Consider the following 26,155-nt stretch of genomic DNA (forward strand, 5'->3'; position numbering starts at 1 on the left):
CTCGCACTAAGTCCACAGTCATGCGCATCTTGACAGGGCTTGGCATCTGAACTAAGTCCAATGTCATGCGCGGGATTCCGTCGGGCCGACAGTCAGCTGACTCTATGAGTCAGCTGACCAGGGGGCTTGACGGCATATTTAGCCGCTATTGGAGAATAGTACAAGCCACACCCCCATCGTTTCTTACTGGGAGGAGTCATTGCCTTCTCCTGGACATTTCATTGGTGCATCATGGTGCCCATCACTGACGTTTCAAATGGGATGCGCCTATCTGTGAAGGACCCACTCTCATAGGGTCAACTTGGTCCTACGGGGAGGGGCTTTATTGTTATATACTCGGCGTGACAGCACCGCGCTTAGCATTTAGCCCAAACCCCTGATGAAGCCAGTTGTACTGGTGAAACATGTCGGGGGGCTAATGTTTGAAAAATTTTAATCAGCAGTGTGGCATAGTCATAGGCAGGCAGTGGCAATATTTACAATACCATCAGTTGAGATAGGGATAGATAGTATCAGACCTAGATCATTACCTAGACCGTTCAGTCCACTATATTTCTAACTATAGGACTAGGATCTCCATGCAGTGTTTATAACAATACAGCCTGCTGCCATAGCGGGGCAGTACAGGCAACACTTTTATTCATGGTCCAGGTGGTCATTCTAGGGCTCTAATCCATACAATAAGGTACATTACTATAGCAGACAATACTGCTTAGGACAGTCCACTTTATCTGGCCAATAGTGGACTTACAGCAATTAATATAGGTGGATTTAGACCCCGCATTGTGTTCATTATCTCACACTTCACACCACTGACTACCTGCGAACTGCCTATGACCCAGTTCACACTGTGCTTTTAATCCACTGTTTGTCCTGTGCATCTAGTGGTTTGTGCCACAACAGTCTGTAATATAGTGCAATCTCTTTTAAGAATCCATAATAAAAGTGATGTTTTACTTTATTTTTTCATTTGTCCGGATATGGGTTAATCTTGACTGCCCAAAGGCAGTTCTGTAAAATAATTCCAGACTGCAGGTTACATACAGATATGCGGTGTACTCTTACTCGGAAGAAACTGCACAATATATTCATTAATTCATAGTCATAAATTTTAGGAAATGCCAAATCAAACCGTCATTTTGTAAGTTCTCTAAAATATTTAAAGGCTTAACAAGCTTTCTACATTTTGTTTTGAATAGTTTCAGGGGTGAAGTTAATACAATTGGGTGATATGGGGGGGGGGCGTCTATTAACAGAACTTTCAAAATGCCATATAGAAATAAATGGTCCCTAAAATAATTGATTCTAAAATGTTCTTGAAAATTAGAAGAAATGCTGTTTGATTTGTGATCTTTCTAGCATCGTAATAAGACAAAAGAACAATTATTAAATAACGCCAACACAAAGCCGAGATATGGTAAATGTTAGTTAGTAACTAATTTTGGTAGAAAGATTTGGGTAGTTTCAGAAACCGAATATATAGAATTTTGAAAATAGCTAATTTTTTCAAACTGTTTAACAAATTCATCTTTTTTTCATAAATAAATGCTAAATATACCAACCAAAATTTCCCACTCACTTGATGTACAAAATGTCACAAAAAAACATTTGGGTAAGCTAAAGCGTTTTAAATTTATTACAGGCCTTGGTCATCAAGGTGCAAATGAGCTTGGTCACTAAGGGGTTAAACTAACTTCCTGTATATGATTGTAAATTATTGGAGCCCCTGTAATTCATCTGCTACACCTATTACTTTTGAACACACATATATAGCATAGCACATTTAAGGGGTTGTCCACTTTAGGCACATTAATAATAATAGTAATGAAACGTTCTTAAATTTTCCAATATACTTTCTGTATCAATACGTCATGGTTTTAGATCTCTGCTTGCTGTCTTCTTGCTGTCACCACATTCTCATGAATACAGCCAGTGGCAGTTTCCCATAGAGCCCTAGTAACTAACTGACAGCCTTTTAGCTAAAAATTGTTCCCCTCAGATTTCCATATATTCACCTTTATCATATTACCTGGTATCCAAGAATGTCTATAGCAAGTTGAGGTGGGCGTGGCCTCCATGGGCTGAATCCAGCAGCTCCTCCCCATGCTTTCTCTTCATGCAACAGTAATGTCATGTTGCCAGGGTGACATCATTTCAAGTCCTTTAGCCTTCTCACATTAGTAAACTGTACACCAAGCATATATCTCATGAAATCACATCATAGGATATCATGAAATCCCAGCCTGCATGGAGAGGAGTAGAAGTCCATGCAGGTTGCTGTTATTTATTATATGGTCAGATATGTGCATGGGGTACAGTTTGCTAATGTTAAGGGGCTAAAGGACCTGTGATGATGTCACCCTGGTCACATGATATTAGCCCACACCCCGCGACTCTCTCTAAAGATCCCCAGATACCAGGCAAGTTTATAACTCTAATTTTATGGGTATGAGAGGGAAACATAAATTGTTAAAAAATCATTTTAAAAAATGTGGTGAACAGAGATCATAAAGTAAAAATATGATTAGGAGGGAGGGAGCATGATAAAAGCCATAGTGAGTCTGGATTATAACCATGACAATCTAACTCTTACCAAAAGGCCCAAACAGATCAGGGGTCAAATGTACAATTTTAATATTACACAGTTATTCTCTTTGTCATCAATTGTATTTACTTCACCTTCATGTACTGTCACGGGTGCTCTAGTTAAAAGAAGAGCAGGTCCTGCCAGAGGAGGCACACACACCTGCATGTAAGTGTGCTTGGTTTACAATCCTTCCTCCTGGTGGTAGATTTCCTTTGACAGAGGTATCTTTACTTTATGTACTTTGGTTTACATTTTTAAACTTTTATTTTTAAACCAATATTTTTCTTTCTTTTTAAATACAAGGAATTTTCTCTTATCTGTGGAACAAATCCAGAATCAACTTTACCCCCTCCTAAAACAGAGGGCTGTGATGTTTAGTGTTACTAAAAGGAAGGATTGCTGAGCCAGGCCAATGACTGCTGGGTTACACCTAGGGAAGGTCACACCGAGCAGTATGATATAGCAGACCCTGCAGTGAACACATCTGTCATAACACCGTGACCACAGGAAAGGAAGATAATCCATTGATCTGCAGCAGAGTCCAGGTACCTCCAAGATTTTATAAAGGTCTATGTACTGTGCTATGCCAGATTCTAACCTCTATAGAAGCATTACAATATCAATGTGGAGCTCATATCATCAAGGATCCTTGAAAGAAGGGGATTCTAACTACTTGTTATATGAATGTACCCCACACTATGTAAAAATATTCAAATTAGTATGTGTATCATTAACTGTATATAAATATCGAAATACTGTATAATATTCTGCTTTAAGACAACAGGTGTGACTATAATTCAGTCAATCCAAAATCAAGAGACACGTTGTGAGATAATCCGAGAGTAAAGATAAACACAAAAAACACATTTCCATTTTCTCATAATCTAGAATTCAATATGAACAATGCACAATCCAACCATTGCTTTTACTGGCAGCATATAAAAGATAAGCATTCGCCTGTAATTCTTCTCATTTGCCTGTAATTCTCTATGTGGCATCAGGGCTCTTGACTGAAGTCATTCACTTGGTATTTCCTTCGTTACATTGCATGTAATGCTATCTATTTTTTGCTGTCATGCCAGGCGCTGAGTGGTGAAGTACTAAAGTGTGCATATTACTGGAGACGCGGCTTCATTGGATGCACTGAAGAAATTGGACACTGAAGGAAAGGGACAGTACTAGATATGTCAGGAAAAATGATGCAACCCACACTGCCGCGTTACTCTATCTCTATGGTAAGGACTGACAGCCTTTGTATAACTATTCTTTTAGTGTCTCATACTATACATATATATTTATGTGTTAGTAATTATTCTATATACCGGTATGTAATTTATTTGTGTATGGATCAGTCATCAATATCAGATTAGTGGTCTTTCAATTAAGTGGTCTAACCAGATTACTGCTCCCAGTTATTTGAACAGGAGCCTTGGTTTTTACAGCTTCTACTGTGCCGTTCAAATGGTACATCTCTTTTATTCTTTTGGGTAAGTTCAATCGGAGAGATACCGGGTTTGCGTTAATACTTTTGCTTTAAAAAACTTTCTTTTTCTCAGGTTTGACCACTGCACATAAAAGGTTATCATCTTCAGTCAGGTTCTGGCACCGATCGATCACGGGTGTTAACAGTGGGTGTCTGCTGTATAATAGGACATGGCTCAGCCGTGCAGGGTCAATGACCGTGCGCAGTACATGTACATAAGTAAATGCCTTATTTCTTTATTTGATGTTTGACTATTGCCAACAGTTTATGTCAATCCACCTTAACTCATAATGAATGTCAAAAATTGTTAAAGAGCCCTTTGTTTGAGCAAGACTGTCAGAATGTGCCGCATCATTAAATGATCTTCCTGCGATGCTAAAAGTCTACGTTATAACCTTTTAAAACTTTAGATATATGCAGACCATAACTTGTTAAAGGGACAAGTAGCAGCTTCTTCCACTCACACAGCCATTGTGCCTTGTGATACATGACTTACATGTCTCTAACTCCAGAATGGCCAGCCAGGTCTTTTGCAACTTACTCTCTGCTCTCATAACTAATTAAGGTTAATTTACATATGGCAATCTAAGCCTTTAACAGGTTATAACTTGACTTAACCAACAGAAGACTTCATGAGAATTAGCAAGTGTTAATAGAAGGTCAGACCTCTTAAACTACTAAAAACTGAATAACAATATATGAAAAACTACCCAACATACCCCTAAAGGACTTCTTACACTAGCAGCTTTCTCCTCAGAACTAGTGCCAATCAATGGTATAACAAGTCAATCAGCGCTCATTTTACTGGGCAATTGTCAGGGATGAAAGGCTGCATGGACAATAGCTGGAAAAGAAAGAGAAGGATCTGCAGCAACCACAAATCCCAGTAAAAAAAAAAATCAAAAGTTTATTGGATCTAAAAACATGGTAACATAGTAAATATGGGGCATAATTCCCCAAAAAACATCCTTATCACCTTAGAAACCATCTTGCTCTAGCAACAGGATGGAAACCAAGTAGGAGAGGATTCCCCCAAAAGTGTGATCCTGAGGAAAATCCTGCACTGCCTATTCATGTCCTAATGGGATTTTAGCCCAATTATTAAGATGTGAATCGCAAACATGGTGGAGCCAGGGGGTTAAAATGAGGGGAAATAATAAGGCTGCAGCACTATAATAGAGTAGACAGTTCTCAGAGCACCAGAGCAGAACATGCAGCAGGACAATGGTGCTACTATAAAGCCAGGCTCCTACTGCCAGGATCTGTGGTAACTCAGATTACAGAGGTGTAACCCCTTATATGCCACAGCCAATAGTGACCACAGCATCTAAAGAGTTTGAAGGCGATATGATGATAACCAAAAAATGGGGTATTGTAAACAGTTTGTATATACTACCACTAGTAATTAATGCTTCATATATGATATGCAAATGTTGATACCAGTACTCTGGTATTAAATGGTGTGGTAATTTGTCTGTGTACCCACTGCTTCATTAAAATTAATGATCGTAGGGGTCTTCACTAATCCTGAATACTATAACCTTAAATAATATGCAATGAACGCCCAATGGTGAAAGCATTTTAGCTTTTTAGATTCTTTTCCTATTTGGAATATAGTAATGACAAATGCACAAGGTAAGCCATGAGTGCCACTTCTGGGACCTGGATCTATCTCGAGAACAAGGTTCCCTAACCTTTGTCTTTTGAGAGGAGGCCATATATGGCCACTCCATTAATTCTACCTCTGGGAACAGCCAAGCAGAGAGACTGCAGGAGGTGAGAGCCACATCTATTAGATATTTATGACATATACTGTTGATATGCCATATACTTCCGACATGGGAACACATGGCTAACATCAGGTTTTTCTGGTAACTATTAAATGCCAACCAATTGCACTCTTTACATCCAATTTTCTGTCTATAGAAAGACCCCCTTCCATCACACAAGCAGAAGAAGTCCCTGGGAGAAGCCCAGGTAACTCGGGGGAATGCACACAGTAACGATAAAGTAATCTGCCAGAGTGTAGTTAGGGACGTGCTCTTTCAATTCTTTCAGGTATAGAGTAGTTAATGTAGAATGTTAAAATATTATACACAGAATACCTTCAATACAGCTTCCTACAGTGTAGCTGGTGTCCTCAATACCGAGGTCCCATTCAGCTTCTCATGTCCAGGTACTGCAGTGATCTGATGCACATGTCCCATTATGCATAGGACTTCACTGTAAATTCTGTCACTTGCTTTCTACCTTTACATCACGTTTTGTGCCATACATTGTAAGGACACGTCAGGAGGATTCTGACATTTCCTTACAACGTATGGCACTGACGTATCCCCCTGGTGCAGGTGCTGTGGGGAGAGATGTAATACACAGCATCCGCTCCCCATTCTATTGCCTTGTCTAAGCGCATACGATGATCAGGTGGAGGCAGCAGGATAAAAAGACATAGCTTGCTGCGTCTTTCCATCCCACATTATTTTGTGTATCGGAGGAATAGTGGTCAGAAGTGTATATGTCGGGTTACACCAAAAATGCAATGTGAACCCAGCCTAAGATGTACTGCTTTGTTATTACTATGCTCCACTTGAACCCAGTGTTATATGATACAGTTTTATAGAAAAGAAAATCATAAATTCTGGTTTCTGATTTTTGCATTTTTTTTTGTGCTGGTCACCGAACCATAAAGATACGATAAGATTGCACAACCATGGGGTACTTGTCGTGCTCAGGGCTTATATTCGAGGATCCTACCCCCCACACACACATACACACCGCATAACCACATCAGAAGCCCAAGTTGCAGTCAAGCTTGACCAAAGTGTTTAAGGGGTTAACACCTATTATTGGAGGAATCTCCAATCATGGGTGTTAATATCGAGAGTCTGGGAGCCGGTGTCAGAAGCAAAACGTAATAGTACAGTGCAGTAGGGAAGATACCTCGGCCCGTGCAGTAATTTTACGTCCTGCATCGTTGTTGGATCCTGTTTCTGAAGCCTATCCTATCTTAAAATCTGTAATAAGTAGACTCCAAGTCTTAAAGGGGTAATCCCACAAAGAAAAGATTCTTAAATACACTCAGGATAAAAAATTAACACATTCTCTAATTCACTGTTTCTAACAAAAATACACCATTTCACAGATATAATTGTCTCTATTAGTCCTGGTGCTTACTATTTTGATTTTCCATGGGTACAACTGAAATACTTCTGACTATGGTCGGATTCTTCTCATGTGTTCTACAAGCTACAGACAGATAAGCTGAACTGACTGTGTGTTTTATTGATTAGGTGAGTTAGCAGAACTGAGAGTGCCCTGATAATCTAAGCACATTGTCAGCACACAGCATCTCATAGCACAGAGGAATCATGAAGTGTCTGCTTAGAAAGCCATCGTCCACACTCTGGATTCTTAAAGATTGCAGAAAAAACACAAGCTTCAATTCCAGTCCCCAAAATGCGCCTCCACCCCCTTTATCTTGCAGGGGGCACTGGCTGAGATCATTGTTTCAACTTTCCTCATGGCAGGAGCACTCCTGCCTGTGTGTATACAAACTATTCTATTTAGGTAGTATGATGTGCTATTTACATTTATTTTGCATTTACCCCTACAATCACAATCATGTTATTGTATGTTTCTCTTAATGTTTAACAATAGGTCATTCCAATGTAGATTTCCATTATTATGTAGTAGCAGGTCACTCTAATGCTTAAAATGAGCCATTCTGATCAGAAGAATCAGAATGTAAAAGAATTCATGGAGGGTGCACCTGTCTGCAGAAATTAACCTAATAAACCACTTCCAGTATGTTATCAAATTGGCTGCCGACTTCCACATTGTTTGTTTTATGGCCCAACATAGCGGCATTATCCAAGAAATCTACTTGGCTGCATAAAGTCTCAGAGGTGTAGAGTTTTATGCTAAACCTCATTTACACGATCTGTCACCGATTAGTAAGTTAGGCTCTATCCACAGCATAGGGCCTAACTTCAATTTGTGGGAATGCCCATTTAAGTTTATATTACTTATTTGTTGATTTCCTTTGTACCAGAATATTGTCACAGTTTTCTTGCATCTTAAAGAGAAACTTTCAAGTGCTGCTGACTTACATTTGGAATTTTTTATCGAACCTCCACCTTTTATTGGCATAGAATTCTGTGAGATTTGGTCTCTCTTTTGTCATGTGGGTGATCCTGGGCTGATGCCAGGTGGAAGGTAATGGAAATATCTCTTCACACTTGTCTGGTTGTACATGGTTTTTAGGACCATTTATAAACAGGATTGGAAATTGTGCTAAACAATTCTCTTTGGTAACCTAATAAGATTTATTAAGTAGACCTTACTTTGTTGCCTATAGCAACCAGAGCTCAGCTTTCATTTTGCCATAAGAAAAAAAATGAAAGTTGAGCACTAATTGCATATCACCCATTCAAGTAATTAGACAGTTTTGATAGATAGAGCCTATAGTTTTTACAATTGTAAATACCTGACTTTTTACTCTCTAGTCCTCTTTACAACCCCCAAACCATCTTGGTTAGAGCAGGACAGTCCCGTGTTTTAAATCTCTGTCCCAGGATTTCATCCTCAGAGACTGACAGAGCTCTCTGCATTGTCTCTGTGCTTCTGCTACTGCTGTGTGTAGTCGGCAGGTGTAATGTGATGATGTCATCTTCCAGCTTCAGTACTACACACATCAGAAGAAGATGAGAGAGGTGAATATCTGTGAGGGGGAGCAGCTGGAGGATATAATATGAGTGGGGGCATAATATTAGGGAAAGCTGCTGGGTGGTCACAATAAGAGGGGGATCTGCTGGAGGGCACAATAGGAGGTGGAGCTGCTGGAGGAATACAATATGAGGGGGCTGTAATATGAGTGGAAGCTGGGAATGACAATATCAGTGTGGCTATAATGTGAGGAGGAGAATGGGGCCACAATGCGACAGGGATCTGGAATAGAGTGCAAGTGTTTTATTTTTTGTATGGTCTTCTGCTTTCCACATTTATCATTGTGAGTCTGTTGGGTTTCTGTGGGCAACCTTTTTTTTTTTTAGAAATGTTTACAAAAGTTTGTTCAAAGCATTCTAATCTGTTTCCTCCACCAGCAGGAGACTGGAGTTTTTATAAACTTTTTTATAAACTCTTTATAACAAAATTATAGTTAACAAACAAAATTATAGTTAACAAAACTAACAAAAGTTGCAGCGAAGTGGGTGCCTTAGTCACCAAAAAAAAGACAAAATACACCAATGTGTCCAAAAAAGAAAGAATCTATTATCACGTTTGGCCATTATTGCTTCTGGTCTGGTCAGGTTTAGTTGATGGTTTTTCACTACTACAATACTACAAGTTTTTTGAGTAGTTGATTAAATAAAACATTCTTTACAATATATTGGTGATAATGTACTTGTTAATCTTGCTGATGTAGAAAAACAATGGATTGTACTTCAGTGTTTTTACTGCACAACATGAAAATGTTTTGTTAGAGGTAAAACCAGATTGGGAAATGCTTAATTCATATGATAAGCAGAGTACTTCATGTCTGCTGTAAACCTCAAGGGACCCACAACATTATGCAATAATGTGCCTGCAGCAACAAAGAGCTGTTCTGTCAGCAGATCAACAGTCAGCACAAAGCAAAGTTCTAATCGCCTGACCTGGCTTTCTCTCCATATAGTCTTACGACGTGTGCAGACCTGCAGAGACCTGACCCTTCTCAGATGTCCCTTTACTGATACATACTACGTATTGTTTGCAGATCCTCATCCTGCAGCTCATCATGCTGCCATTTGGAGAGAATGCTTCTGAGAAATTAGAAGAAGATCTTTTCCATTACATTGATACACACCAGGATGATTTTGTTCAGGTAAAATTTAAAATACATCATTATTATATGCATGAATTTTCTATTGCAGAAATTTGTACCAAATGAGTGAATATAAATATTCCAGTAAAGATTATGTAGCACCTCCAGCTCCGTGGAGACTGAATAGTATACATTACTGAATCTTATAGTGGGGCTTATAGTACCCTCAGGCTGGTGCAGTGGGCGCAGAGAGGGGGAACTTTACATATTACTGAATCAGATAATAAAGTTTATAGTTGGGCATTTAGTACCCTCAGCCTGGTGAAGTGGTTGGGTGCATGGGTTCATAATTAACCATGAGAAGTTTGTCTGTCTGTCTGTTTAACACTAAAGTCAGTTACATATTCTAAATATTTAGACCAGGGACACTTAGGGTAATGATTGATATATGTGGCTATCCCGCTGCAGTTTACATGCACTAGCTAGGTATTGAATAGTATTTGATCTTATCTGCAGTTCTCGTCTCATGCAATACAAAGCTTGAAATCTGTGAGGAGCTGGGTGAGGATTTCTGATCTTATTGGGCAGATTCCTGGCAAATGTTTCTCTACCATCCCTCTGGAATGTGACTGAGCTGCAACCAGGTCATGTGACAAATGAACATGACGTCACTGACCAGGGGTGTAACCAGGAGTGGCTGGGCAGTACATTTCTGCAATCACACCTATTCTCAGATATACACACATCTCTATATGCACACATACACATACATTAAATGCAAACACAGCACGTACACATTTATACACTTCAAATTGTGTTGTTTTCTGATGGACCTCTGGGGTTCAGTATTGGGTTGAGCCAGGGTTCACCAGAGGATCTTCTGGAAATCTGGTGGGCCAGTCCGACACAGGACTTCATCACCTTCCACAGCCCCAGGCACATGCTGTGCTACCCGGTGCTCGACCTACGCCCCCTCCACCACTCTCTGCAGGCGCGTGGATTGAAGGTTAGAGTCTTGCTGCAGAACAGCAAGGTCTGCGACATTTAGGGGGACATAAAATTATTAAGCCACACTCCCATTTCCTGTCTGCCTGACAGGGGGCCCCTGTAATTAAGTAGTGCCACAGTCAGCCCGGGAGCATGCAATGATCAATTATAAATAGCCCGTGTGCCACGGGCATTTGGATTTGCAGGCCCCAAAGCAGCCTGCTGTAGTTACATCACCTTTGTCACTGACCTTTGAAGCAGTGCTACAGATTCAGGCTGGTGATCTAAAATTTCTATCAATTATCTTAAAGGAAATCTACCATAAAAATCAAGCATGAATAAACCAGGGACACTTACTTCTAAATCTAGGCACTGTGACTTTGGTAATCTTTTTATGTTTGTTATCCATGACCTCCTTACTCTTAAAATCAACGTGAAATTATTCTAAGGATCCTGAAAGGCTATTGAGGCCGTTCCCAGAACACTTCCATGCTGCAATTCACAGACTGTTCGATTGTCTCCCCCTCCCCCTCTGCTCCTGCATGGCACTCCCCCTCCCTCTGCTTGATATAATCATTGGGAGCGGGAACAGCGTGTGAATCAGCAGTAGTGAGGGGCTTTGGTAAAGTTCCCAATAGCCCCTCAGACTCATTAACATAATTTTAAAAGTTAATTTTAGAAAAAAAGGAGGATAACAAATATGGATAACAAATATGAGAATATTACCACAGTCGCAGTGCCTGGACCTATGAGTAGGGGTTCCTGGTTTATCCATGTTTGATTTTGATGGGTCTCCTAGAGAAGTGTGGGCGAAATGCATGTTGGGAGTCCAGAGGCAGTCGCATAGCCAGAATATAGGTAAGACACTGGTCTATTTACTTTATATCCACACATGTTAATTGGTCACTTTGAGACGGTAGAAACTATATGAGATATACTGTGGATAACTGTGGATATACCTTGTATATTATGGATGGGATGTAGCCATACTGGACTTTATACACTGGTTTCTTCTAGATTGCATCGACTGTGTCTGTCTATGTTTTTTAATATATGAAATAAAGTTAGATGTATGTTACACATTTTTATCAAAAGAACGGTGTAATTCCTTCATTTTTGGTGGGAATATTATTGTTTGGAATAGATCTCTTATATAGGGTTGGAGGAATTTATCTAGTCCCGTAATGTAGTATAATGAAGATGTGGTATTTGCTTTAGGTGAAGCCCATCGGTGACCTTAACAGTAACGGCAGGTGTATAAAGAAAACTTGACTTCAAAAATGGATATTGTATTTATTTTGTCCAACCAATGTAGAGGATGCCTTGCAGTAATACCAGAAATGTATCTTCATGCAGAGTCTAAAAGACTGGGTTGCTGTTCCCAGTGATTCCAGCGATCCACAGTTACGAGCAGATCTGATTAGAATGGTTGAAATAACTGCTGAGAGGATTCGCACTATAGGGGCGACTGTGGACGTCGTGGACATGGGCTTTGAAACTGTAAGTATTTGTAACACAGCTGTAGATGTCTAGAAAGTACCGTATATTCCGGCGTATAAGACGACTTTTGAAGACAGAAAAATCTTCTGTCTTCTCTGGGGTCGTCTTATACGCCGGTAATCCCGACCGCCCGCCGTGTATTCACGGCGGCGGTCGGGCCGCGCTGCATGGAGAGGGCTCACGGGCTGAGCCCTCTCCATAGCCGGTAAGTCTTTGCTGCATATTGCAGCAAAGGCTTACCGGTAACACCCGTGATCGGTGCTAGCACCGATCGCGGGTATTTTCACAGCGTTGGCTGCCGGCAGCCTCAAAAAGATAGCGGCGCATGGGCGCCGCCATCTTACCTGAGATCGCCGCTCCCCATGACGTCATCGGGGGCGGCGATCCGTCTCCATGGTAGCCTCGAGTCTTCCGAAGACCCGAGGCTATTTCGTTTTAGCCCCTTCATTACAATGTGCTGATAGCACATTGTAATGAATGAGGAAAATCCCCATATACTGCCATACTGTTGTATGGTAGTATATGGTAGGATCGATCAGACAACCTAGGGTTAAAGTACCCTAGGGAGTCTGAAAAATAGTATAAATAAAAATTAAAAAAAGTTAAAAAAAAAAATTATAATAAAAAACCCTAAAATTTCAAATCACCCCCCTTTCCCTAGAACTGACATAAATATAAATAAACAGTAAAAATAATAAACACATCAGGTATCGACACGTCCGAAAATGCCCGATCTATCAAAATATGATAACGGTTTTTCAATGCGTTTAACCCCGTAACGGAAAATAGCGCCCAAAGTCGAAAATGGCACTTTTTTGGCATTTTGAAAAATATAAAAAAATCTATAAAAAGTGATAAAAAGGTCGTACAGTCCTAAAAATTATATCATTGAAAATATTATCAAATTTCGCAAAAAATGACACCAGCTCCGTACACCAAAGTATAAAAAAGTTATTAGCGCCAGAAGTTGGCAAAATCAAAAAAATAACTTTTGTACAGGAGGTTTTCCTTTTTGTAAATGTATGAAAACATTATAAAACCTATACAAATTTGGTATCCCCGTAATCGTACCAACCCAAAGAATAAAGTAGACATGTAATTTGGGGCGCTCAGTGAAAGACGTAATATCCAAGCCCACAAGAAAATGGCGCAAATGCTTTTTTTCACCATTTTCATTGCATTTGGAATTTTTTTCCCGCTTCTGAGTACATGGCATGGAATATTTAATAAAATAAAAATTTAAGGTTCAGTATGGTAACATTTACAGTAAAATGGACGATGGTAATGTTGTTGTTGTATGCCTTATGTTTATGAGCGACAGTTTTCCTGCTATATACCTGCATGTCATAAGAATTTAAATTAAAAAAAGGACCATGTTAAATTCAAATCTGTTTTTTTTTAAATTTTTACCGGTGTTTTGTATGCGTTGGAAAAGGGGTAGTCTTATATATACCGTATATCTTAATATATCGAATATATCTTAAACTCTATATTTTAAACAGGAAAGTAGGGGGGTCGTCTTATACACCAGGTCGTCTTATACGCCGGAATATACGGTAGTTATAATACTTATGTCTACATCTGAGTTTATTGTGATTATTTCTTTCTTTTGGGGGGAATGTTTATTTTACTAAAATAAAAACATTGTATGCATATTGTTTTAATTAGTTTTAACCTTAGTAATGGCACAATTTAATAGACACAATCCAAGACACGTAATTGGTAGTTAAATAATACAACTAAGTCCTCATTCACACAGCCGTATGGGGGGACATATATACGGCGACGTATATACATAGAATATACGCCCCCCTCCATAGGCCGGCAATAGGCGTGCGGCATGGTACCGTAGCCGTGAAAAGATAGGACATGTCCTATCTTTTCTCGGAATACGGCGCCGTACATCATACATCTCTTTGGAGAGGGGCAGGGGTGAGCAGCACTCACCTCCTCTTTCTCTCCTCGGCGCCAATGTGTGCCCACCTGCTACGGTACAGCGGGCACACGTGTGTTTGAATGTAGCCTAACTTTGAGCAGTGGATACTGGGAAAATAATTTTAAAATATGGTAAGCCTGTGACCCTTCCTGCCCTGGTACAGATTTTTTATGAAAATAGCTGAATCTTGTGGAGTTTTTTAAGTTATTTTAAATTTGCAAACACATCTTACAACCCTTTTCTGAATATCTATTAGTTTAATTCTTAGTGACTATTTACAATATAATCCAAAAAGCAAAACACCGTTACAACTTACTCCCCACCTCAAAAATCTTGTAGCTGTGCACATGTGGGAAATGAAAGCCGTCACTATGCAAGGATAGTTACTGGCTGGAACCCAGAGTATCCACAAGTACTTCCGATAAATATGAAGATCATCCAGCACTGTGTTAAACATTTCCAAGCTTTATTCTTCAAATATTACAATCTTTGTAGCTGATGTGTTTCAAGCCTTCACATGGCTCTTAACTGTAGCAATCATGCAACGATTAAGAGCCATGTGAAGGCTCGAAAAGCGCCAGCTACAAGCCACTTATTTGTATGACAAAGATTTTAATATTTGAAGAATAAAGCTTGGAAACTTTTAACACCATGCTGGATGATCTTCATTTTTATCAGAAGTACTATTTATAATACTGAATTACAAAGGATGAAAGTGGTGCAAATTCAATCATTTTTTTTAATTTGATGGCTTCAGTGACTTCCAGTTATGCAGAGTTAAATGTTCCAGGAAAACCTTTTATTTTTAGCAAAGTAATGAGCAAATGAAATTTCTAAAATATGCAAGTAAGTGGTTTATCTTTCAGGCCATGTCTGGAACATGGCTGCCTTCTTGAAAGCTGCCATACTGGATCAAGGGAAAGTACAATGAAAAAGTAGTCATGAAGCATATCAGAAGACCAGAATTGTCAGAAATCGATTGCTGCAATCAGATTTGCACTATATCTTATGGATCAGAAGTTACAGGAAATGTTCCATGTGATACACAGCTATTTGCCATGTTGATTGTGTATCTTTACAAACCCACTTGAATTCATGGAGAATATCTGCATTCATAACTTTTGAACCAAAAGAGATATTGTAAATCGGACACAATTCTAGTCTTTGATATACTACATGACCACCTTCCCATTGGAAAATTGCTCTAAATGGTGGTAAAGTACATATTGAGAAGCTCTCTTCTTTACTAAATGAGTTATTGGCAATATATTCTTCATGACCCCGCAGTACAGATTCTCTCCTTCTAGATCAGGGTGTTCCAGTGGCCCCACAGTAGCCACAGAAAAGGGGGAATTGTAATAGCCCTATTCTCTAGCCCCCAGTATGCAGATGCTCTGTGCTGGGAATTTTGACTCTACCTCTAAATTAAATTAGACCAGGGGCTTTTCTATTGTTACTAGTGGACAAAAATGCTTCCAGTATGGTTGGCTGGCAGTTGTAGGCTAACTATTCACAGACTGTATCATATAGGGGATCCATTACAAATTTAAGAGGACCATTTACAACCTCCAAATCCTACACAGTTTCTGCTGTTGTCTGCAGCAATCAGTGTTAATGTTTTAGCTTCCAGTGTGCTACTGAGGTTTTCTACTCTCAGATGGGTGGTCCAGGGTCAGAACACTTAGGCTCACCCCGTGCACCATACAGTACATCAGCTTACTAGCATTGGTTGACAAAGGACCTGCTTCAAAATTTAAATCTCAGATATTGGCTCATGCTGTATTTTCCTAGTTGTGTGGATGAGGGCTAAGATTATTATTCCATACAATTGGTGTTAAATCCCCTTTATCTGATATTAAACAGCACAACAGAAGAGTAAATTCTGTCAGTATTGTATTGGAAAATATATGATTAAATGCTATATGTCCATTTCTTTCAGTACTTCAATGAGCTGACCATTTAAGATAATGTGTGACTAGACTTCTGAAACATTAACTTTTATGTCTACCCACAGCTTCATGATGGACAAACAATCCAGTTCCCTCCGGCCATTCTGGCTCAGTTGGGAAATGACACAGATAAAGCGACTGTTTGTTTTTATGGACATGTGGATGTTCAGCCGGCAAAAAAAGAGGATGGATGGAAAACTGATCCCTACACATTAACAGAAAATAATGGTTAGAATTTTTTTCTCATTTCAGCTATCTTCACAGTTGCACTAGCACTGGTAATGACTACGAATAGAAGGATCTGGAAACCAAGTACACAATTTCCCTAACTTTTATCAAACTTCATATAAATCAGTAGCCCAGCGTGTGTACATTTTGGGGTAATTTAGTGACTTCATCTTTCTAGCAGTTCTCATCTTTGCAGTCCGCTTTGTACTGGTCGGTGGACATCTGTCTAGCTTACTTCTCCCTTTCTGTTCTGCCTATTGTACTATGACTAATAGTAATGGCTTATGCATTGTTAATTGAAAAGTTAGTGACCAATTAACAATATAGTATGATATTATCAGATTTTTTTTTTCTAAATCATTATACTTGAAGGAAACTTGTATGGACGAGGAGCAACAGACAACAAAGGCCCTGTTCTAGCCTGGATACATGCCATAGACACGTATATGGCGCTGAAAAAGGTATAATATTTTTGTGAATCAAAAGTTGTTCATAACATATGTCTGCATTTATTTCTATCCTTATTTATTATATAATATGCTTTTAAGCTAAAAATAAAAAAACAAGTTTTTATTGCTCTTCGGTCTGCTATAGCTTTAAACTATATTGAAATCCTTTGGATACAGCTTAAACATGTGGGTTATTCATATTTCATTTTACTTATTTTCTTATTTTAATTTTAACATCTGGTTTAGGAGAATTATCTGTATCCTACCACTGTACTATGAAATAGGTTGCATTATGGTTTATTCCAACCCTGCGTGTTTTTATAAAAAGAGACAGATGGAATCACTGAAATAGCACTAGGCCGTGTTCACACGCAGCGTTTGTGTGGCATTTTGAAACACAAAGGCTGCAGGGAGGTACTTGGCCCAATTTCAGATGCATTACTACTGAAATGCTTGTGATCAGGAACAAACAACACATGTTTTGCATGTAAACAATGAAAAACACATAGGGGGACATTTATCATACGCTTGCCCTCGTGTGCCGGTGTATGATATGCCCACCGCTGCATGTTCACAAGAGGCTTCCGCAGAAATAAACGCTGCCAGTGACTTTTCATGTGTGAAAAGTCGCTCGCAACAGCGAGTGTGCCGGTACAGGGAGAGTAACTCCCCACGCCGGCCCATTCCAGGCCGGCCGCGTCTTCCGCACAGTCAGCTGTGCCCCCCCCCCCCTTCACACCCCAATGGCATGAAGGCCGCGGATTGGGGCAAATTAGCGCAAGCAATAATCTAGCATTTGCAATTATTTCGGGGCCTCTGCGCCACATCAGGTCCTGATAAATATGCCCCATAGTTGTTATTTGCGACTGCAAAAGTTTCAGGGGCAAGCCCACAAATGCTGAGTCTGCATTAAACCTAATTAAACCCCTTAATGACCAGGCCTTAAAAGGCTTTAATGACTGAGAATTTTTGCAGACATATTGCTTTAGTGTCATCAGTAACTTTGACATCTATAAGAGTTACAGAGGGAACAACGGCAGAACTGTTCTCGGTCTTATCAGATCAAGCTGCTCTCATGAAACCACCAATCACTTGACCACCGGATCCAATAGAGTTACCGGTAGTTTTCTTTACTTATAGAATTCTAATTTGTAAGTAATTGTACTTATAAACATCAAAGACTACCCAGGAATGTATTCATTTAAATTCTTTTATTATTTTAGGATATCCCTGTAAACCTAAAATTCATCATAGAAGGAGTTGAAGAAACAGGTTCTCCTGGTTTAGTAAAGCTGCTTAAAGAACATGAGAAGTTCTTTTCCGATGTCGACTATATTGTTATTTCTGATAACGTTTGGCTTAGCAGGAAACCTGCACTGACATATGGCACAAGAGGCAATGCATATTTCTTTGTTGAGGTAATTATATACCTTTTGTGTACATGATTTTGGTTATTGTTCTTGCTATACCAACTGCATATGGACATTAGATATCAGAAGAAGGCACACTTCACAGCATACACTTCAGAGGGACCCTTGGTAGGAATACAGTTAAACTGGAAACTTGTAACTAACATTTTAACCAGTAAACCAACTAAACCCATCTCATTCTAACCGGTGACGTTGGCCAGAGCTCCTCCGTCTTATTTACATATTTTATAAAGTTGTTTTATACCTTAAAGGGGTTATCCGAGTTTAAGAAATAATTTAGGGCCGGGCTGGGGAGGGCTATTAAAAAAAAAATGTGTACTTACCTCCTCCGGCGCTCCCATCCGACACCATCTCCCAGCGCCCTAAAATGGGCTTGGCCAGCCATCTCGCTGGCTGGAAGCTCCCTGAGTGCGGCTTCTGTGCCCCTGTAAACAAACAGGGGCACGGATCAGACGGACCACAGGGCTGGAAATCAGCAGCGCTGGAGGAGGTTAGTACACGTTTATTATTTTTAAATAGCCTGCCCCAGCCCGGCTCTAAGTTATTTTCTTAAACCCAGATAACCCCTTTAATAAAGGACTCAAACAAGATCATCCCCTGGACAAGGTAACAATCATATTGTTGAGGGTATGTACCATCAGTAAATCTGATGGTAGATGCCCTTTAAATCTTGCTTACAAAAATTTTTCCTCCAAATCCATATTCAAATTAGCTGACTAGAGTCACATCCTGCCTAAGATGGTGGCTGGAGGGGCATCTCTTCATATGCTCATCTCTTGGGGTCTTGAGTTATTATAGAATTTAGAACTGACAATACATCGGCTGGTGAAGACTGACTGACTGACTATATCTTTAACTTCAAAAACTCCAGTTCTGCATAAGTAGCTGCAGTTTAGTGCTTTTTTTAAATTGTAATTTTTAAAATCTCCTTTTTAAGATGATTTTTTTTTCGTAGGTTAATGTGCAAGATGTAACATAAAAAGATTGCTATAAAAGAAAATTGGTGTAATCTTTGTACACAATTTTGTTTTTTATGTTGGTTTAGCCTGGCTGCCATGAGTAATTTTGAGTTTTGAAATTCATTGGCCTAGTCCTTTTTCTGTTATCTAATAGGCAGCAGGAACAAGCTGCTTCTAGGGTGGCAATAGCCCACTTTGCAACACATACAAATGATACTACTCTTAGATGAGCTCAAATTTTAATAATAATAATTCCTTAATTTATATAGCGCACACAGATTACACAGCGCTGCACAGAGTTTACCAAATCGCTCCATGTGCCCAATGGGGCTCACAATCTAATCGGCCTACCAGAATGTTTTGGGGTGTGGGAGGAAAACGGAGGACCCAGAGGAAAACCCTACAAACACGGAGAGAACATACAAACTCTTTGCAGATGTTGACCCTCGGACTTGAACCCAGGTCCCCAGCGCTGCAAGGCTGTAATGCAAACCACTAAGCCACTGAGCTTTATTTAAGAACTCAAATTTCATAAGTCAATACAACGCTGCAACATTCTACAAAGTACTTGAATGGTTGGAATTTACAAAGCAACCAGTGGATGAACACATATAGTAATGTAGAACTTTGTGACACAGTATCCTGAAATCATATTATTTTAAAAGGAATACTATGTTTTGTACCTGATTTCACTACAGAAACACAAATAATGGATCAAATGCCTGATTTCTTTTTGTATAATTTATAACAAATAGTAAATGTATAAAATGTTGTATTTCTTTAATTTAATCTTAGGTGGAAAGTGGAAAGAAGGATTTGCATTCAGGAACTTTTGGGGGCATTATCCATGAATCAATGAGAGATATGGTATATCTTTTAGGTAAGATATGATCCATGTGTGTTGATAGAATAACAGACTGTCCAGTTTTATTGAGTTTTCCTTCTATTATTATTATTTGCTGTATGTCCATGTGTGTTACTTTATCTACCAACAGAAATGTGCCTGAGAAATGGCATGATTCTGTACTGAGGTCTTTCTATTGATAAATTATAATTGTTTTAGGATTACTTTTTCATTAACACCTCTCTGTTTACTGATCACAGCCAGCCTTGTAGACACATCTGGACGCATCCTTATCCCTGGAATTTATGATGATGTTGCCCCACTGACCGAGGAAGAAAATAAACTATATAACAGTATAGATTTTGATATGGAGGAACATAAAAATAACACAGAAGTGAACACATTTTTATACAACACAAAGGTAAGAGGTGTCTCCAGTTTCATATCCAGTCGTTTTTTCTATTAGTGCTGATTGGACATTATATGGGTGCTTTTTTGCAGACATATTGCAGAAACAGAAGAGGTCCATGTATTGCACCTATAAGGCAGGTTCACAAAAGCAGCCAAAGTTGTTGTACAGACTCTGGGAATATATAGATGACACAGACAGAAACAGAGGGCCCTGAGATTAAACCTCCTTCCCATCTTTTCATGCCTGATTGCCATGTTTACCTAAGTAGTTAGGGAAAACTAGTCGACATTGAACAGGGAGACAAATAAAAGGGATGCAAACATATAAGAATAGTCACCAGAGATAACTAACATGACAAAAGTAGTAACCAAGATGACAAACGTAGTACAAAATCACAAAGGCAAAAGGGTAGTCTGAATATCAGCAAAATATGAAACTACAGAATAACAGGAGACCAGGAGCTTAAAAAGAACTAAGTTGATAGCAAGCAAAGATCTAGGGGCAGTTATGTGATGTCAGAGTAAGGCTACATGCACACTGCCGTTGCCTGCTGCACCGTAGCACGGCGGGCACACGGCAGCGCGCGGGGAGAGGAGGAGGAGGTGAACGCAGCCCACCCCCGCCTCTTCCATAGGAACATATGGGGCACGGCGCCGTAACACGGGAAAAGATAGGACATGTCCTATCTTTTCCCGGGCTACTGAGCGGTACGGTGCTGCACGTACGGTGCCGTGAGCCCATAGAAGTGTATGGGGGACGTATATCGGCCGTATATACGTCCCCCATACATGTGTGTGAATGTAGCCTAATGGAGTAATTGATTAGAAATTTAAAATCCTGACAAGACAGAACAGCAAGGGACTAAGATGAATGGAGGGAGAGTCAGTAACAGCCGGTTAACTATGGATGAACCGGAGCATTGCTACAGAAGACTGATGGCTGTGGTGAAAATAATTTTATTATTATATCATCAATTTTTGGAGGGAGGTAACATGTTTTAGGGAGTTTGTCGATTGTTCTTTGATTTTTTATTGTTCTTCGAAGTGTATTTCAAAATCCTGCTGCACACAGCTTTCAAAGGCTAGCTATGTTGTATTGTGCCTGATATTGTGCATTAATACATTTATTCCAAGTTCCAAGTGCCATCTTGTGGTCATAAGTGGTAATACTTTTTTTAATTACTTTAGCATAACATGTAACAGCCTTTAATATGCTAGGAAACAACATTTTACCTTCTTTGCAGGAAGAGATTTTACAACACATGTGGAGGTATCCCAGTCTTTCCATCCATGGGATTGAAGGAGGATTTTCTGGAGTTGGAACTAAAACGGTTATCCCTTCAAAAGTCATTGGAAAGTTTTCAATTCGACAAGTACCAAATATGCAAATTCCTGTTGTAGAGAAACTGGTGAGAAATACATTTTTGCATATAGTCTAATACATAAATGCACCACAACTTGCACTCTGTTAAATTAAATCTACCATCAAAATCTAGCTTGATAATCCATGGATTCATACTTATAGATCCAGTGTCCATGACTGTGGTAATCCTATATTCATTATTTATGGCCTCCTTCCTTCTAAAAATCAACATTGGAAATTATTCTAATGAGCCAGTAGGGCTCTGGTGAGCATTACTAGTGCTCTACTGTGACTGATTTTGCCTCATAGGCTGTTACACTGCCCCCCCCCCCCCACACACACACACACACTTCCTCAGCACTTCCCTGTTCCCTATGCTTTCTGTAATCTCTGGGAGGAAGTGTTCCTGCACAGTGTAACAGCTTGTGAAGATGCAGCATGGAAGGGCTGTGGTAACAAGGCCATGGATAACAAATATAAGTAGATTACCCAAGTCACAGTGCCTGGATCTATTAGTTAGTGACCCTGGTTTAACATGCTTTATTTACTTTAAAGGGTGCATGTAGGCAATGAAAAATCTGTAACAGGGCTGCCCTGAAACCATATGTCATGAACAATAATAGTTACTGAGCCCCTTAAGGTCCTGACCCTTAGTGACGACCTGTGCACCATATAACTATACCTTTATCACAGCCCTTCTGCATCTCTCAGAGGCCCTCTGATACAGAAACAAAGCAGAATATTATGATTTTGCCACCTCTTGCCACATTCATCCTTAGCAAATTGTAGTGTTTTATATCTAACATGTGCATGACGAAATTCCTTATTTGCTTAGAAGTGTTTGTCACTTAACATCCCTTATATAGTAACACTCTGGAGGACTAAACATTCCTTTCTTAACTAGATTAACCTGCTATGTGTTGTATGCACTTATTTACCACTTCAACCTGAACACAGTAAATGCAGTTTTAGCCTTTTTCCTTGACTATTCGATTATATCATAATCCTATGTTTGCAGCCCAAATAGACATAACCCCCTTATCTCAAGTACTATAAGCTAGGTGTGATAAATAGAAGGACACCGAGAAGAGCTGACAACACCTATATGCACCTTCATTAGACTTTTAGTGGAATTCTGTGGTACGTTGTCACTGCTGTTTCAGTGCCATCAAAACTGTGACAATGTACAGTTTAGATAACTAATAAGTAAGTAACTAAAAGAGAGTGAACAATGATAGGTATCATAAATGGGTCGTGCTTTGGTACAGGTGAGGAAGCACCTGGAGGATGTGTTTGCTAAACTGAACAGCCCAAATAGGCTTAAAGTGTCACTGGAAATTGGAGCAATGCCATGGGTGGCGAAGGTGGACGATCCCCAGTATGAAGCTGCTAAACGTGCCATTAGAAAAGGTAAGATCTCTAATTGGATTTCATTGTATATTAATCATCCACACCTTTAGCCTCCCTGCACACAATCATTTTTTCCTAACATGATACAAGGTTTTTTTGTTGTTGTTGCTGTCTCACAGCTCCATGAAATGCTATGGGGTTTATGCTTGGTGCTCAGGATACCTCAGCACCATGCCTGAGCCTTGTGCTGGCGAGGAAAAACTTAGGGCATGTCCTGTTTGGGGCCCAGGCAGAACCATAGAAATCAATGGGGCCGGCAAAAAACGGATTGCACACTGTTGTCCTAGGTTTTCTCATGGATTTTGTGTTTGGTTGCTGAGCAACAATCACATGATCCCGGAAACACGGATTACACACAGACCAGCTTTTCAGACATACGGTGATGACATGGGTTAAATACAGATTACACATGGCTCACAAATACAGACTGCGGCCATAGAAAAACAACTATTCTGCGTAGCTAGCCTTATAGTGCACTTTAGCAGACTCTCTCACACCACATTAAAGTAAATGGTGTGCGAGTTGTATACCAGTTCTTTTTGTACAGGCAGTCCCCGGGTTACGTACAAGATAGGTTCCGTAGGTTTGTTCTTAAATTTAATTTGTATGTTAGTCGGACCTGTATATTTTATTATTGTATCCCCAGCCAGAATTTTTTTTGTCTCTGTGACAATTGGATTTCAAAAATGTTGGGTTTTCATAAGAACCAGGATTAACACTAAAGCTTCATTACAGACACCTTTTTATAACTCCTACAGCTGATTATTAAAGCCTAGGGATAAAGTACAGTGAATAACCAACACCAGAGTTCCCTTTGTAACTAGGTGTTGTCTGTAAGTCAGGTGTTCTTAAGTAAGGGATTTTTACAAACCAATACTGAAAATCTCCATATAAAACAATCAGGGTACAGACAGAAACATTAAAATGTAAGCAATATCAAGACAACCTTAGTAAAAAGCTGTATGATCACTGATCTTGTGTAATCACTGTTGGACATTGCAGTATTCGGTATTGAACCAGACCTGATCAGAGATGGCTCAACTATTCCACTTGCACGAACCTTTCAGGATCTGACCAAAAAGAAAGTAATGATGCTTCCTATTGGTGGAGCAGATGATGGGGAACATTCCCAAAATGAAAAAATAAGCAGGTGAGAAACATTCAGCAGAAAGCTATCTAATGTGGGAGGCCTGAGTAATCCTGACCTTGGCTTCACAAGCTAAGCAATCACTAAGCAGTTGCACTGCATGATATTTTAATACAAGGATTAAATTCATGCACAAATCAGAGATACATTTTATGTGCCCAAATAATTTTGTATGTTAAATGAAATATAATATTAAAGGGTGTGGCCACTTTTCAATAAATCTCTACTATTAGACAAGTCTCTACATGTGTATGTACCACATATGTATGTGTGTTCTCATCACATATAAGCAGCTTCCTATCTCTCACTGCTGCAGTCCATCATCATGGCGGCTTGGTCTAATGGATGCAACAATAAATGTTTTTTCTTATTTTACTGCAGATCGAATTACATCCAAGGGACCAAAATATTTGCATCATTTTTCTTGGAGCTATCAAAACTTCATGAAGATTTACAGACAAAATCAAATCTTAAGAATGCGAAAATCGCTCAGCTTATTGAGAGCTAAACTAAAATGTTCACTTTGCGTAAATCAGTAGCAAAGTTTTGTCCACCCTCCTTGGCTGTTATTTATTATCCCTCTTTTCTTTATGCTTTCTATTCCTAAACCTCTACTGAATTTCATCTTGCTGGTAAAACAGACAGAAGTTCACAGAGGTTTCAGATTACAGAACAGATGTATATGGATGGAGGGGATGCAGTGAGTGACAGCTGAAAGCAATAGCGGTACATTTACAGACACATTTGCCGGAGAGGTGCTGAGAAGCAAATGCCCTGAACCAGTGCTATTCCTCATGTATACACAATGGTCTCCTGATTACGACAATGTTTGCTGAGAGTAATGTACACTTCATCCAATCTTTGGGCTGCAGACAAGCAAGTCACTGATTATTGGAATTGTAAGTTCACACGATATTCAGTGTTTCTACTGAGTAGAAATGATTTATTTTAGTAATTGTTACCTTTTATATTTGATTAAGCAATGCTAAGGAAGCCACTTTACTGGTGTTTTTAAAGAAATCTATCACTTGCAAACAACCTGTATTTTAACCACAATTTTAAATGTAACCTTTTTTTTTATATATTTTTACAAATTTTTCCATGTCAATATTTTTAATTGTATTTAATAAAAAAAAAAACTTTATCCTGCAATGTTCATCCTGGCCACTTAACCTTATCAAAGGCTCAGACCTGATAATAAAATTATATAGCAGTTACCTCATTTTACAGATTACAACAGAAGATTGAAACCCTACAGAAAACACCATCTTTACATCACTACCGGCATAAGATGATGTCCCAGTTTATTTACACCACCTATCTGGAGAGAACATGCATAGAAAATACAAGTCGAGTCCATGAGGCTGCTGTAAAGTATATTACTAAATACTGTAAGCAGAGCTCAGACAATACAACAGCCACCATAATCATGGTCCAAAAATAGAAGAAACAAATCTATCAAAAAGTAGAAATGGTTTAGAAAAAAGGGATCTTTTTTATCGTTTTTAATGATATACAATGTGTCTAAAGAAAAAAAATGGGGAAATATCCTATATGTACCACTTTACTTATGTACGATTTTATTTGGATATTTTGATTTTGTGATATTTTGTATTCATTTATTCTTTTAATACATTGGTATTACACATTACTATTGTCTGCTGCATTT

The 26,155-nt window shown here is 39.2% G+C and overlaps 1 protein-coding gene across 1 annotated transcript; it reads left to right on the forward strand.

The window, feature by feature from the left end:
• The first annotated feature begins 3,009 nt into the window (after positions 1–3,009).
• Positions 3,010–26,137, forward strand: LOC140132921 (beta-Ala-His dipeptidase-like). Its single transcript, XM_072152345.1, has 13 exons — positions 3,010–3,132; positions 3,670–3,822; positions 9,826–9,933; positions 12,217–12,360; positions 16,311–16,473; positions 16,846–16,934; positions 18,146–18,340; positions 20,107–20,191; positions 20,416–20,576; positions 21,811–21,975; positions 23,198–23,339; positions 24,342–24,489; positions 24,868–26,137. Exons 2-13 carry the CDS (start codon positions 3,772–3,774, stop codon positions 24,992–24,994), a joined length of 1,578 nt encoding a protein of 525 aa, XP_072008446.1. The 5' UTR covers positions 3,010–3,132; positions 3,670–3,771; the 3' UTR covers positions 24,995–26,137.
• Positions 26,138–26,155: the final 18 nt, after the last annotated feature.

Source organism: Engystomops pustulosus, chromosome 5 (assembly GCF_040894005.1).
Source record: "Engystomops pustulosus chromosome 5, aEngPut4.maternal, whole genome shotgun sequence".
Taxonomy (NCBI): Eukaryota; Metazoa; Chordata; class Amphibia; order Anura; family Leptodactylidae; genus Engystomops; species Engystomops pustulosus.